The sequence below is a fragment of the Zea mays genome, chromosome 2 (genome assembly GCF_902167145.1).
Source record: "Zea mays cultivar B73 chromosome 2, Zm-B73-REFERENCE-NAM-5.0, whole genome shotgun sequence".
In the NCBI taxonomy this organism is placed as follows: Eukaryota; Viridiplantae; Streptophyta; class Magnoliopsida; order Poales; family Poaceae; genus Zea; species Zea mays.
In genome coordinates this window covers 204,362,372-204,375,360 of record NC_050097.1, presented here as the reverse complement: position 1 = coordinate 204,375,360, position 12,989 = coordinate 204,362,372, and the positions used below count along the sequence as shown (strand labels likewise).

The following is a 12,989-nucleotide window of genomic DNA, read 5'->3' as shown; positions in this document are numbered from 1 at the left end:
AAGGTCATTTTAGTCTTCTTATGAGTTATTTAGTATATTTTTACTATTTTTAGCCCCTAGAACCAAACATGTTAGGGACTAAACTTTAGTCCCCTAACTAAACTTTAGTTCCTAGGCTAAAGAAACCAAACATGGCCTTGAGGTGTTCTGTCTTGTTTCAAAAAAAAAACCAACATAATGTCCCTTCACGAATATATATATATATATATATATATATATATATATATATATATATATATATATATATATATATATATATATATATATATATATATATACTGTATTTATATATTACACCTGGGTGCATTCAATATAGAGAATGCACCCAGGCCGAACCTATGTGCCAGGTCCGAGCCAACCGTCCCACCTAGGCCGGTTTCGTCCCTCCCGCACGCTCCGGACAGAACCTTTTCATTTTCCCGCCCCCGTCCCTCTTTCTCCGTGAACGGCTCAACCTCTTCACATAAGTTGCAATCACACCAGACTTACAGTTGCAATTATGCCAGACAGCAGTTGCAATCATTGTTTTGTTTAACAGATTTTTGGACATAGTTATATAGAAGTTGCAATCACACCAGATCAGCAGTTGCAATTACACCAGACACAGTTGCAATCATTGTTTTGTTTAACAGATTTTTGGACATAGTTATATAGGAGTTGCAATCACACCAGACCAGCAGTTGCAATTACACCAGACAGCAGTTGCAATCATTGTTTGTTTAACAGATTTTTGGACATAGTTATATAGAAGTTGCAATCACACCAGATCAGAAGTTGCAATTACACCAGACAACAGTTGCAATTATTGTTTGTTTAACATATTTTTGAACATAGTTATATAGAAGTTGCAATCACAACAGACCAACAGTTGTAATTACACCAGACTAGTAGTTGCAATCTTGTTTGTTTAACAGATTTTTGGACATAGTTATATAGAAGTTGCAATCACACCAGACCAGCAGTTGCAATTACACCAGACCAGCAGTTGCAATCATATTTTTTAACAAAATTTCTCAGAGTTATTCAGTACTTGCAATCACATAAGAGCAACTCAGCAGTTGCATCCACACTACACCAGCAGTTGCAATTACAACACACCATCGGTTGCAATCATTTTGTTTACATTTTTTAACAGATATTTGAGTAAAATTATACAACAGTTGCAATCACACATAATGCGGGCTTGCAATCCCACCTAATGCGGGGGACAGGGAGGCACGCAGACAGAGAGGCGCGCGGCGGCGCGGGGACAGGGAGGCGCGCGGCGGCGCGAGGACAGGGAGGCGCTCGACGACGGTGGGATCTAGGTTTAGAGGATCGGAGGAAGAAGGAGGAGACGGCGGCGGCGCGGGGATAGGGATGCGCGCGGCGGCGGCGGGGGCGGGGAGGCGCGCGAAACAGGACTTACGCCTGGGTGCATTCAATATAGAGAATGCACCCAGGTGCATTTTAGCAGCGCCGTATATATATATATATATATATATATATATATATATATATATATATATATATATATATATATATATATATATATATATATATATAATGTCAATTTGTGCTGACAATCTGTACAAAATTTTGGATATTCATTGTTAGAATCTAGATGGGTTTATAAGCATGGTACAAGTGCAGCCAATTTACCCTGCTATAGGGGGCAGGGGCACGAGGGTTTAGACTGACCGCAGCGCAGCACGCTACCGCGCGCGCTCCCCTTGTATGGAGGCTACAGCCGCACGCTAAAGCCCGCAGCGCCGCACGCTACCGCGCACCACACGCCGCGGTACTCCTCTCTCTCCCCCCAGCTGCAGCGCGCTCGCTCTCCCCCTACCACTGTTCCTGTGGGTCCGCCTTCAATTAATAGTAGAAGAAAAATTGATAGTAGATGAAAAGTAGATATAGAAAATGATATTTTATATTGTAGTGGGGTATAGGGGGAGTATTTAGGGGAAACCACTGCGGGAGATGAAAAAGTAGGGGATACACTATTGATGATGTGACCCAGAAAAGTGATATAGAGGGAAAAATTTAGAGGGAACCGCTGCGGATAGCCTTAGACGTTTACTGAAAACATGGCCAAGTCACTGGCTCACTGCAGTTAATTCAGGTCACCCAGGTGAAACGCAGTAATTCAGGTCACCGAGGTGAAACGCAGAATGGGGATAACGGGATTGCTGGCTGGTACACTATCCGTGATGGATCCTGCTTTTATCTAGCACATTCGATTCGAACAAGCAGGCGTGGAACCTATTCGCAGAGTCCATTCCCACATGATGGCGTTTATCACCTTGGAATATGGCCTTCCACAACAATATTCTCGAGCACCAGGCATGTGGATGTGGCAACCTGGGTGGAGAGATCCCCCTTATCATATAGCATACCACCCGGTGAGATAGTGCGTTTAGTTGCGGGTGCGTTTAGTTGCGGGACAGTTAGGACAGAAATGTCCCATGGTGTCCTCTCTCGTCCCTCCAATTTTAAAGGACAACATGAAACAATACTAGGATATTCTTGTCTCAATCTTTGACCCAGAACCAAACAACCTAATTTGAGGGTCTCATCTCATCCCGTCCTATCATTGCAACCAAACGCACAGAAACACCACATAGCACCTCCGGCACGCAAAGCTATGGTAGTATCATTTCAGCAAAATATACGTCCCTGGCGCACAAAAACAGAAGGGCAGACGCACCAAAGAAGATTACAGTCATATTCTCTAGCGGGCTCACAGGACCCTCACAGCGGGAGCGGAATGGCACGAGAATTACAAAAGGTAGAGCTCAGTGGGAGTGATTTGGGTTGGCTGCTCCTATTGACAAATCCTTGGGAAAAACTGGTGACGGCAAGCATAGCTTAAAGATCCTCAGGGCCATTGACATCCTGGAGCAAGCAGAAACTGTGTCAGCGAACACTAAAGCACAGCAGTTGGGAATGGCATATCGATATGACATGTTGCTTATGTTGTCTTCGGTCGATTGTGTAAAATAGAGGAACATGAAACTGTAGATACACTGTTTGCAGAGTGAAGTTTGAAATAAGGGATGAGATACGGGATAGTACAGAGAAGCTGCTGGAGACGGCCTTATACCTTGTTTTCAAATACAGCTCCATCTGGAACCTCCAACTTCACTCCAGACTTGGCGGTGATTGTCACCTTGCCCTAGACATAGCACCAACGATATGAATCAGGCACTATTCAGCAACACAGATGCCACAACTCAACGAGGCTATGGAGCAGAATGAGCAGATACAAGACCAGATCAGACAGAAACAGCTGACACAATTTGCACCAGGTATTCATATAGTACCTAAGCAGCACAGATGGCAACAAAGAAGAAAGAACTATCCAATCACAAAGTTTACCTTGAGCGTAATTCCAGAACCAAACCAGACATCACCAGAAACCTTCAAGCTGTCAAGCTCGACGATGCTGGGGATGGACTTGAACCGAGCAAGGAAATTGGCAACCTGCATTAGGGGGGAAATATTTCATCAGTGCTTGCTGTGATTTGACACCAGTTGAAAGGAGTGCAGACGTGCAGTATTTACTGATCAATGGTTTCATCAACACATTATTTTGTGAAGGAACATTCTCAGTGCTGATGGAACTCTATTATGGAAGGTATCTTCATTATCTTGGAAACAAACTGCTTTACCTTCTTGAACTCAGGTCCAAGCTCAATCGAAGGGTTAGCTGGATTCGCTCTGGATGGATTGCGGATGACAAAGCCATCAACCAAGGTGTAAAGATCAGACTGGAAACAAAAATGAGCATAGCATTGAGCCATCAACAAAATTGAGCTTAGAACCAGGCTTATTACAATATCAGGCTAACAAAACATTGAGATGCATCGAGAAATACCTGCACAAGCAATAAATCAGATGTAGCCTTCACCGGGAGAAATCTTGAGCGGGGAACATTAATTCCAATCGCTTTGTCAAAGAACTAGTTAAAGGTAACAAAAGCATTAGAGTGCGAATATTAGGAAAAAATGGGGGGAAAACTGAGTACTGGAGCAGGGAGTTGTTTGCATACACGAATAGCTGCACCAGCTGCAGTTTCAAGTTGAAGGACTTTCACACCATCAACTTCCTGTAAATGCCAACTTCTTAGTAGAACCCAACATTTATAATAGCACTCAACAAAGAATCTGATTGATGCACTACATATAAATGCTATGCAAAGGATATCATAAAAGATTCATACAGGTGAGGTACCTTGGGGTTTGGAATAATTTCCATCTTAAGTGCCTCAGCCTCTACTAGTCTCTTGACAGCTTTAAGGTTCACCCACCTGTTGGGCAAGAACTGTTAGAGAAAAGAGAGACCCCCCTTAAAACGCAGATAGGTCAGGTTTCTTACAAGTTGTTAGTGTTGAATATCTTAAACTTCTCGATTGATTTAAACTCATTCACCTGGATAGAGATACACGAGAAATAGAAAGAGTTGTGTTAGCTCTTACTACAAAAGGCTGATGAAATCACAGCAAAGATTATGAAACTTAAGTATCGCAGAAACAGCAACATACATGCTCATCAGGTACTTGGGCAATCTCCAAAAGCTGCATAAATATCATAAAATGAATCAGTACCATATTATGCTAGAATGCCAGAATGAACAGGAAGCATAATTTCTGTCATAAATACAAAGTTATAACTTTGAGTACTATTAAAGGCTCAAAACCTCTCTTTGATGCTGAAACCAGATGGGCAATAAACTAGCAGTGTGCAGAGAAATTATTCAAAGTTGAGCAATGGACAAGTGTACCTGAACTCTTCCTTCGTAAGAGATGAGAGTACCGCCTTTAACATCAGCCAATGTTTTTGGAGTAACCTAGAACAAATACAGTTCGAGTTTTATGATGCACAAACTCAACAGCAGTATAAACAAGACATTCTTGCATACCTCCATGCAGTATTCATTCTGGTTATTGATCAGATGGTTCAGGATCTCTGTGCTGATTAAGGATACAATTTTCAATTCAAAGCAAACAGGAAAAGTATTAAAACAGGAAAGAAATTATGCAAATCTGATCGTCCTATTTGGATACTGATGTCGACTATAGCACCCAAGTTGTCTGAGTTAGCAACGAAGACATACTCCTTGCCCTGATATAGGATTAGGAAACAGATTAGCAAAGTTACTGCAACAAAGCAACAAGATAGAAGCTCAGTTAGAGCTATCAGTGTACTATTGTGGTTTCATTTATCAGTCCATAAAAAGGTTTTGGAAGCTGCATAGTTATTTCGGTTTATATTTCTTAGGAAGAAAAGAGAAACAACCTCAATAGTCAACTGCCTGCAGAAACAAACTTGCCTTTTATTTTGACCAAAACATGCACTTTTTTACATAGAAAGCATTGAAGGGCCTCAAACAGTGAAATATGATTTACAAATAACGCATAGCAATAGTACATTGTAAAGGAATATAACTTATTTTCCTTTCATGAAGTGACCCTTCATAATGTAGAAGACTACAGCAATTAATATTTAAGTGCAATCTTAACCTAAAAAGATTAATATCTGGAAACCATAGAGTACAAAATCAGTCTCCAGATCACTTATGATTACCAACTAAAAAGACTAGTGTGACTTCTGCTTACCTGAGCCAATAAGATGTCGAGTTTTCCACTGTTATTCAAAGAGGGGAACACATCACCATGGCCTGGAGGATACCTTTCACATAAAAAATCACAACAATCAGATGGGGCATTGCATTTGTGCAGATATGCTATAAGGGCTAGTTTGGCAACCCCATTTTTCTAAGGGATTTTTATTTTCCCAAGGGAATTTAGTTCATTTTCCCTTGGGGAAATGGAGTTGCCAAACTATCCTTTAATGAGGTATGGTTCAAATTATATCTAAAAGCCTTCACCATAAATAATCCAACAAGGAAGGTAACATTCCATTGGGAGTAGTCATTGGAAGAACATTTTGACTTTTGTAATAGCAAAGAGAGAACTAACCAGCCATCCTTCCCAGATTTCCCTTTGCTTGGAAGTGGCAAGAAGTCCTCGGTAACAATGCGAGGATACTGGCTCTGTACAAGACAATGCAAATTTATCAGCTAACATTGTTTGCCACTCCAAAATGCTATATAATTGAACTGTGTAATTGAGATATAACAAAAACAGGCCACAAACCTGATTGAAAGTATGAATTTCAATGTTGGAGTTGGAATACTTCTCAACGATCTTCACAGAAGACAAAAAGGTAAGTGGCAAGCAAGTTAGTACGAGTCTAGGAACTCATCATCTAATGAACACAAAAGCATGTTAGTACAAGTCCGAGAACTTGTCAATTTAATGAAGACAAAAACAAATGGAAGACGGAACCTTCTGTGTGTCATCATGGGTATTGAAAGAGTTCATCAGAAGTAAAGGGACATTACATCCATACTTCTTGTTCAGGGACTGCAGAGACATATAAATAATAAGGCATAGACTGATAATGTCATATCCAAACAATAAGAAAAAAATGTTCAGGTTAATGAAGAATACCTCGATTTGAATCACAATAAGGTCAAGGAATGTGAACCCATTGCGGACTTCAATGACAGACCTACAGGACATAGGAATCTTAGTTGTGCTAACTGCTCAAAGATGAAACAAGAGCCATAAGTCCATAACATCTCAAGGATCATGCATAGCAGCACAAATAACTATTTAATTAATTAAAAAATGCATCGGCTGACTATGTGCGGCTAAGTGAACATATTGAAGAGTTGTAGCACTGGATCTAGCTCAACAAACAATGATATGCCAGGAAGCTTTATGACACCTAATTAACCAACAATTCGATTACAAATGTGCCAGCGTGTCCATGCACCACTAGTTGAGGCATTAAGAACACTCCATAAGAAAGTAATACAGGCAGCTGCAGCACATTAGGAGTTGGGCAGATAAACAATTTGATCACCTTATCACATCAAACAACATATGCACACGCCCACTCATCAATTCACTCATTTTGAAGAAGGGGAGGAGGTTTAAACCTAATGGAACCGCAAAACAGTGATAAGGCACAACTGTATGAGCACTTGAAAGTGACAGGTATTCCATTTTTCACATTCTTCCAGATCAGACATTGAAAGCTCCACTGCTTGGGCCAAACAGCATCAATAGGACAAGTCATACTATAACGATGATACAGTGCACTATGACATTTGAGCATGCACACCAAACCCAAAGAACAACGCAATTGGGGTACTTGTTTAATCATTTGCGTCCATTAGAAAAAGCAACCATTGCACCTACTACAAAACTATCAACCAAGAAACTAACGAATAAAAGTAAATAGCCCAGAAACAGACAGCTTGAATAACAAATACTACATTATTAGTGCTCCACCAAAAACCATGTGGAGGAAGATCAACATCTAGTTTTCTGTGTTGCTCAGAACACGTTATGTAATGAACAAAGACACAATCCACGTATTTACAAGCTAGCTCAAGAAAAATACACTTCCTAGACTCCTAGTCCCTTCGTAATTCAAACATACCTCACACAAACATAATGAACAAAGCTATATACATGATCCAACATATGAGAGCTGATAAAATTCGAGGATGGAGGTGCACTCACTTGGGTCCGGTGCAGCCCATGGTCGTCCCGAGCCCTCCGTTGAGCTTGAGCACAACGAGCTTGTCCAGCAGCTTCTTCGTCTCCTCGAGATCTACCCCACAGACACACGATCCAATCAGCGTTCACAAACAGAACAGAAGATTCCCGAATGGATCCACTCACAACCACCACCACACTACACTTGCTAAGTAAGATCAAATCGGGACGGGCGATCATACCTTCAGGAGGCGACGTGAGGGTATCGTACGGCACCACTACCTCATCGGTCGGGGTCTGGATCTTGCTCCACTCGATCTGCTCCGCCTCCCCACTGCAAAACGCGACAGCACACATAGCTCGAGTGACGAGTCGATGCGCACAAAGCAATCATACAGAGCGAATCTGCAGGATCTACTTGCCTGAGGTAGCGTGACACGAGGCTGATGAACCCGGCCTTCTCGTTCTCGCTGCGCGGAAAACCCCATCCAGAAATCAGCAAAAATGACACGCGAAGCGATCGGTAGGCGATATTTCGTTCAGAGTGGAGTGTGGGGGACTCGCCTGATCTGGCTGAGTTTGGCGACCTCGGCGCGAAGCTTGTCGAGCTTCTCGTCGACCGACACCGCGGTTGCGGCCATTGTCGGGGTTCGCGAGCCTCAGAAAGGAAAGGACGGGAGGAGATGTCAGACGAACGGAGTGCGAGCGAGGAGGGGGTGCTGTTAGACTGCCCGCAGCGCCTCAGACTGTCTTCAGCGCATGCCGCGCCCTTCCCCCTCCCCTTGCACTGTGCACGTTTAGGGTAACGAGATGGGTGCAGCGGCCACCTCTAAACCTTCCCCTACAAGCAACAGTGATAGCGCTGGGAGCAGTGCTCCGCTAGATGTGGAGGGCTGTGGCAAGCCCTCTAAACACTGTGCTTGTACTGTTGAATTAATTGTTAGTAGAATAAAAATTGATAGGAGGTGAAAAGTAGGTATAGAAAATGATATTTTTATGGTTGTAGTGGGGTGTAGGGGAAGAATTTAGAGGGAACCGCTGTACAGGGTGGAGATATAGGGAGAAAGAGAACGCTGACGTGGCACGTGAGTGAGATATAGGGGGCCAAATTTAGGGGCAACCGCTGAAGACAGTCTCACCCTACTCGTCCCCTACGCTATTACTGTTCATGTTGTAGAGGCTACAGTTATCCCCTATCTCCCGCAGCGGCGAGCGCTACACTCTCCCCTTCCTCGTCGCACTCTTCTCTCTCACGCCACATGCAGGGGATGACTGTAGCCGCCCCCTCGCCTCCTTCGCGCGGACGGAGCCGACCGCGGAAGACAACGGAAACTTCCCGCTCCACCTCGCTTCGCCTCGAATCGTCCGCGGAAGAGAGATTTTGCGCGGCGACGCGGCGGCGGATCTCCCGTCGGGCTGTGGAGTCGGCCCCGGCCCCGCTCAGTTGCGCAGAAGACGAACTCGACTTCGTCTCCACGCAGTTCCGTTCGCGACCGAAGACAAAGCGGGGTCAAATCCGCTTCGCACGAGGTACCCCGCTTTCGATTCGTTGCCTTCCGTATCCGACCTTGGACGGCTCCATCAGATCCACACGGAGACGCTACGATTCGGCGTGGTGCGGCCGAGATCTCCCCTTCTTAAGGTAATACCTTGTTCAACCTCGTCAAATCCATACTTATTTGACGATTCATTTCGAACAGCACTCGTTTTTTTCTTCGATTCGCCGTGTACCGGGCGAGATCCTCCCGTGTTGAGGTATACCATCTTGTACCCCGTCATATGAATACTTCATTCAACAATGATTTACAACACCAATGGTTTTGTTCAACAATCCTAGTTTATTTTCCCCAGCCCTTACGACTTTACCAGATCCACACTTGTAGTTTAAGCTGTCACCTTGTTACATTGTTCATCCTCCCATTTAGGTACCTGGTGCAACAAACTTTGTACCCTTGTTTCGGTTTAGGATTTGTAGTCGATGCAGACGCCCCCTCCAAATTTTGAGTTCACCCTTACTTGCCAATGCAAGCAAGGTTTGCAACCTCGTATCCTAACATTAGCCATGCCGGTGTACTGCATTTGCCCAGTCAAGATGAATCCAATGAAGCAGATATTTATTAAGTGAACAACTTGTATTTGTGGTGTTTATGTCCAATGTTACCATATCAAAGCATTGTAGTCTTGAGCAATAAATGTCATAGGACTGACAACCCGATTAGTTCACGAAAACACGTATTTTCATTAATTGTTCAGTACAATTCATGACATGTTCATTTACCTTTGACTATGATTAGCTGCCTCATCATGTGTGTGCCTGAACATGTGTTTGACCCACAAACATATGTAATGTTCAAGACTTCATCTTGTGTTTCATGCATAACACTTGTTGCTGCCAACAAATATTTTACTGATAAGTAGTTTCTACATATCTGTTATTTTCCCCAGCCCTTAGGAAAGTGATGGTACATATGAGTTACGATTTTGAATCTCTAGTTTCTACATCCCTTATATTTGGTACTAGTTTGTAATGTTGTTGCATGTTTTTATGACACCCTTGTGGTTGAAACAAAATTAGTATGTAATTTTATATGCAAACTTTTCTCATTACAAGAATGCATATGCTTTTAAAGTGTTTAAACATGTTACTTCATAAATTAAATGTTTGCAGCCCATTTGTGAATGGCATCCTCCCAAGAAGATAAGATGAAGGCTTTGATGAAAGTCCTTGTCGACTGTACAGAGGATGCCACAAAATCCCTGGGGGGTTTAGTTGATCATGCATTAGACCACATGCATGACGAAGAAATCCTAGCTAGGACATTGTTTGCTATCAAAGATAAACTAGAGTTGCTTCAGCAGGATGCCTTAGAGGCAAAAGTCCAAGCGTTTCCAAAACTAGCTAAGTACGACTGGGATGACATCAGTGTTGATCCTCCCTCTCCGTCACCCCCTCCAACAGTTACTGATCCTTCTGTTGACGAAGAGGAGTTCTACTGCCCCGACGTGAGTGACGAATGGTATTTCAGTGATTCAGATAGGTCTACCCGTAATAGCTACTGGAATATGTTTTAGGGTTATGTTGGCAGTGAAAGGTACATGACATCCTTTTGAACACCCATATGTCATGTATGTCTATGTCTAAGCAGTAGACTGTCCGAAGAAGTACTTAGTTCGATGTAAGGAATAATTGTAGTCTGGGAACTTTGCTCAGTATCAACTCTAATGTGTTTGGTTTAGTACTGTAACCGTTAATGCGAACCTTTTATTATAATTGTTACTGCTTATTATGTTTGATTTCTAAATCATTAGTTCAAATGCATATGCTGAAATGTTACTCTTATTACCATCTCACTTAATCTGTCCCCTGTCCACCCTTACTAGAATGGACCCATCAAACAATGCGACTTCTTCTCAGTCCATGTCAAACTCATCTATTGGCCAGCAGTTTCTTCCTCCACCCCCTATGTGGCCCACGGCTTACATGCAGCAGAGTGCTATGGATTGTAACCTCGTGGGAAACCTGAATTTTCCAAACCCTGCTCAAGGTCCGACAACAATGTGGGCACCCATGCATACAGGGAATACTTCTTCCCAATCTTCCATGATTCCGGCCTCTCAATCAGCTATGTACTGGAATCATTATTTGAATTTTGTGAGGAATCCTCTTGGGCCACCAGAAGTTAACCCATTTCCTGATTGCATTCCACCATCCAATACCAGTACACCATTGCAGGGTTCCAATACTATACCTTCCATACCTGTGAATTTGGACTCAGATGCAGAACATAGTGTTCAAGACATCAATAGTCCTGAAAAGAATGCACCTCCAATACAAAAACCCAAAAAGGCTAAGGAACAAAACTTTACTAGCCCTGAAGATCTTCTACTTTGCACAACCTGGTTGCAAATTAGCAGTGACCCTGTTGTGCACACTGGGCAACGTAGGGAGGGCCTTTGGGCTAGAATTGAAAAAAGAAACAACGAACAGAGGGGGAACTTTCCTTGCCGAGTTAACAGAGCGCTTAGCAGCAGATGGGATAAGATAAGAGCAGATGTAAGTAAGTTTGCTGGCTACTATGCAAGAGTTCTTAGAGAGAAACAAAGTGGGTTAACTGATGACGACAAGGTAACCCAAATTTTCATGACTTTAAATCATTTACAAATGATTCTATATACATGTTAACACATTTGTAAAATTAAACCATAATTTGTACAGACTTCGAAGGCCGCAACATTATTTGCACACGAGGAGAACAAAAATTTCCAGTACATGCATTGCTGACACCAACTAAAGGGAGAACCGAAATGGGAGAGCATTTGTAGTGGCCAATCGTTCCGCGGATTGAATGCAAATCCAGTTGGGTCAACAGGTACTCCGTCTGCTCCGACAACTGAAAATGATAGTTCATCAGTAGGGTTGACAGGAAAACGGCCGCGTGGTCGTGATTTCAGTAAATCAGAGAGAAACAAACCTGCATCATCTTCATCTCCAGAGTACCTTAGCCGTTTGCAAGAAATAACTGAAAAACAAATTCAGAGGTCCATTGAAAAGGGTGCAAAAAAAGAGAAGTGCACAGAAGAAGACAGGGAAATGGAGAAAAAGAGGTTAGAATTGGAAGCCGAAAAGGTCATCATACGAAAAAGGGAATTGAAACTTCAAGAACTAGAATCTGCTGAAAAAAGATTACAAAGGCTGGAGGCAACGAATGAAGAAGATGTCCAACCCCATGTTTGGATTATGATACAAAAACAAAAACAGAAGTTGCAAGAATTCATATTTGGTTACGAGTGAAACATTTATTCGGTTACTGGTAACTTGCACTTGTTTTACTGAACCTGTTTGTATTATTTGTTTATGTGACAACGTTACATTTGTTTGACAGACCATTATAATATTTGTACGAACCATAAGTCGTCAACGACAGTCGTGCAGTGCTGTTTGTTGTATGGTGGTGTAATCGACAATAATTATTTCCAGTTCATGTGAACATGTTTGCTTTCATTTTCATATATTTGCTGCGTGTTGAGCTTGGAATCGCTTGTGATGTGTACAAATCGTTTACAGTGTTCCTGTTATTTTGTTGAACGAACAAGTACAGGTTTGCACTGAAATACTACTTTATTTCTGAAATACGTTGGACTTGCGAATGGAAATTACACATAGTAGAATCTAGTTTCAATAAACTTGAGCATACGAATGCTGAAGTTTACATGCTTCCACGCCGAGCCCACAAATGCTCGACAAGGTCATTTTGGAGGGAGCACGATCTTTCTTGGCGACGAAGATCGAAGTGGTTAATCACCCATTCTGCCCTTCCTTCAGCAATTAGATGTGGTGCTTGGCTCGTTGAAGTGTTATCTCCAAAATCAGTATTAGCTGCAAATGGCCCTTCGTCTTCAACAATCATGTTGTGCATTATGATGCAAGCAGTTA

General features: G+C 42.5%; 2 protein-coding genes across 3 annotated transcripts; one reads left to right on the top strand and one right to left on the bottom strand.

Moving 5' to 3' along the window:
• Positions 1 to 2,472: 2,472 nt before the first annotated feature.
• LOC100191463 (UTP--glucose-1-phosphate uridylyltransferase 1) lies at positions 2,473 to 8,342 on the bottom strand. The gene is made up of 21 exons (NM_001136896.2): positions 8,120 to 8,342; positions 7,978 to 8,025; positions 7,798 to 7,889; positions 7,580 to 7,670; positions 6,497 to 6,557; positions 6,332 to 6,409; positions 6,140 to 6,190; positions 5,963 to 6,036; positions 5,600 to 5,672; positions 5,048 to 5,105; positions 4,903 to 4,949; positions 4,765 to 4,830; positions 4,526 to 4,558; positions 4,360 to 4,412; positions 4,216 to 4,291; positions 4,034 to 4,090; positions 3,860 to 3,943; positions 3,654 to 3,752; positions 3,361 to 3,465; positions 3,086 to 3,157; positions 2,473 to 2,877 (listed from the first exon to the last, which is right to left on the bottom strand). The coding sequence occupies exons 1-21, from the start codon at positions 8,194 to 8,196 to the stop codon at positions 2,851 to 2,853; spliced, it is 1,422 nt and encodes a 473-aa protein (NP_001130368.1). The 5' UTR covers positions 8,197 to 8,342; the 3' UTR covers positions 2,473 to 2,850.
• A 362-nt stretch (positions 8,343 to 8,704) lies between these two features.
• On the top strand, positions 8,705 to 12,437 carry LOC109944071 (uncharacterized). 2 transcript variants are annotated; one of them, XM_020548552.2, is made up of 3 exons: positions 8,705 to 9,197; positions 10,937 to 11,681; positions 11,772 to 12,437. In XM_020548552.2, the coding sequence occupies exons 1-3, from the start codon at positions 8,815 to 8,817 to the stop codon at positions 11,835 to 11,837; spliced, it is 1,194 nt and encodes a 397-aa protein (XP_020404141.1). In that variant the 5' UTR covers positions 8,705 to 8,814; the 3' UTR covers positions 11,838 to 12,437. The 2 variants fall into 2 exon arrangements, 1 of the variants encoding a protein (XP_020404141.1); XR_002267331.1 differs by lacking the exons at positions 10,937 to 11,681; positions 11,772 to 12,437 and adding an exon at positions 10,224 to 10,884.
• The last annotated feature ends 552 nt before the right edge of the window (positions 12,438 to 12,989 follow it).

Coding starts and splice junctions, on each gene's coding strand:
- LOC100191463 (NM_001136896.2), bottom strand. CDS start 8,196: ATGGCCGCAACCGCGGTGTCGGTCGACGAGAAGCTCGACAAGCTTCGC. Junction 6,037..6,139: donor AAATTCATACTTTCAATCAG/GTTTGTGGCCTG, acceptor TGTCTTGTACAG/AGCCAGTATCCTCGCATTGT. Junction 2,878..3,085: donor GAGCTGTATTTGAAAACAAG/GTATAAGGCCGT, acceptor TGCTTGCTCCAG/GATGTCAATGGCCCTGAGGA.
- LOC109944071 (XM_020548552.2), top strand. CDS start 8,815: ATGCAGGGGATGACTGTAGCCGCCCCCTCGCCTCCTTCGCGCGGACGG. Junction 9,198..10,936: donor CGAGATCTCCCCTTCTTAAG/GTAATACCTTGT, acceptor CACCCTTACTAG/AATGGACCCATCAAACAATG. Junction 11,682..11,771: donor GGTTAACTGATGACGACAAG/GTAACCCAAATT, acceptor TAATTTGTACAG/ACTTCGAAGGCCGCAACATT.